Consider the following 849-nt stretch of genomic DNA (forward strand, 5'->3'; position numbering starts at 1 on the left):
AAGACAATACAGACCCTCGGAGCTGCCTAGCCTGAGGGAGCAGAGAGCGAGGCAAAATGTCTCACTGCTACTGCCACTGCGCATGTGATGGTGGTCCATCCTGTTGTGTAGATTCAACTTTTCCCATCCATTTTTCCGACATCAGGGAATGATTCATGGAGACGAGTTGAATCAGCAGCCAATCGGCTTGCAACATCTGACCATTCTACAGAACATCCTGTTAGGTTTCGGTCCCATATGTTCCGTGAAACTCTGTGAGGGCGACGGTCTTTTGACGGCTGAGTTTCTCCGCTCACTTCCTTTTATCAATCACTTTTCAGCTCACGTTTCATGACTTTGGCTCCTGTAGTTTAATTTCTTTCTCTAATTGGATGAGCCCGATGTGCTTTGTTGAATATTCGTTTGATCAATGTGCATCACCCTGCGGCGAATTTCTTTGGACATAAAAACGTTTGTTATTTCCCGGATGATGTGAGGTGTAAAGAACACTGGTTGTCTGAGGGCTGACTTTGATGATTTGATCAAACCATACAAACGTTCATAATATTCGACGGCAGATGAAATTAGAGGACACGTTCCGGGTCATACCACATGGATGTGACGTCCTTTCAGGTCGTCAGATGTAGGTAGNGGGACTGGAAATGTAGGCACTTTGGAATGATTATGGTAGGATAGCACCAAGCCTATTTCCTTCCACCTCTGTTGTTTTAGCGAAAAAAGCCCAATAAATTATGGCTGTACGCCAGTGAAGCATCAGTGTCAGACAGCGGTGTGCTGCTGCTGCTGGCCTGTTGCCAGATTTGAAAGACAATACAGACCCTCGGAGCTGCCTAGCCTGAGGGAGGGAGC

At 46.7% G+C, this 849-nt stretch overlaps 2 protein-coding genes across 2 annotated transcripts in view; one reads left to right on the forward strand and one right to left on the reverse strand.

Annotated features, from left to right (window-relative positions):
• T265_07259 (hypothetical protein) overlaps positions 1-849 on the forward strand; it is a gene marked incomplete at both ends in the record, with an annotated part of 15,844 nt that overhangs the window by 10,677 nt on the left and 4,318 nt on the right. The window lies entirely within an intron of this gene.
• The window catches only part of T265_07258 (hypothetical protein), a gene marked incomplete at both ends in the record, with an annotated part of 15,847 nt that continues 15,361 nt past the window's right edge, over positions 364-849 (reverse strand). The window contains one exon of the mRNA XM_009172732.1: positions 364-507. Coding sequence (XP_009170996.1) covers positions 364-507 — 144 coding nt within the window. The remainder of the gene's footprint in view (positions 508-849) is intronic.

Source organism: Opisthorchis viverrini, assembly GCF_000715545.1.
Source record: "Opisthorchis viverrini unplaced genomic scaffold opera_v5_166, whole genome shotgun sequence".
NCBI lineage: Eukaryota > Metazoa > Platyhelminthes > Trematoda > Opisthorchiida > Opisthorchiidae > Opisthorchis > Opisthorchis viverrini.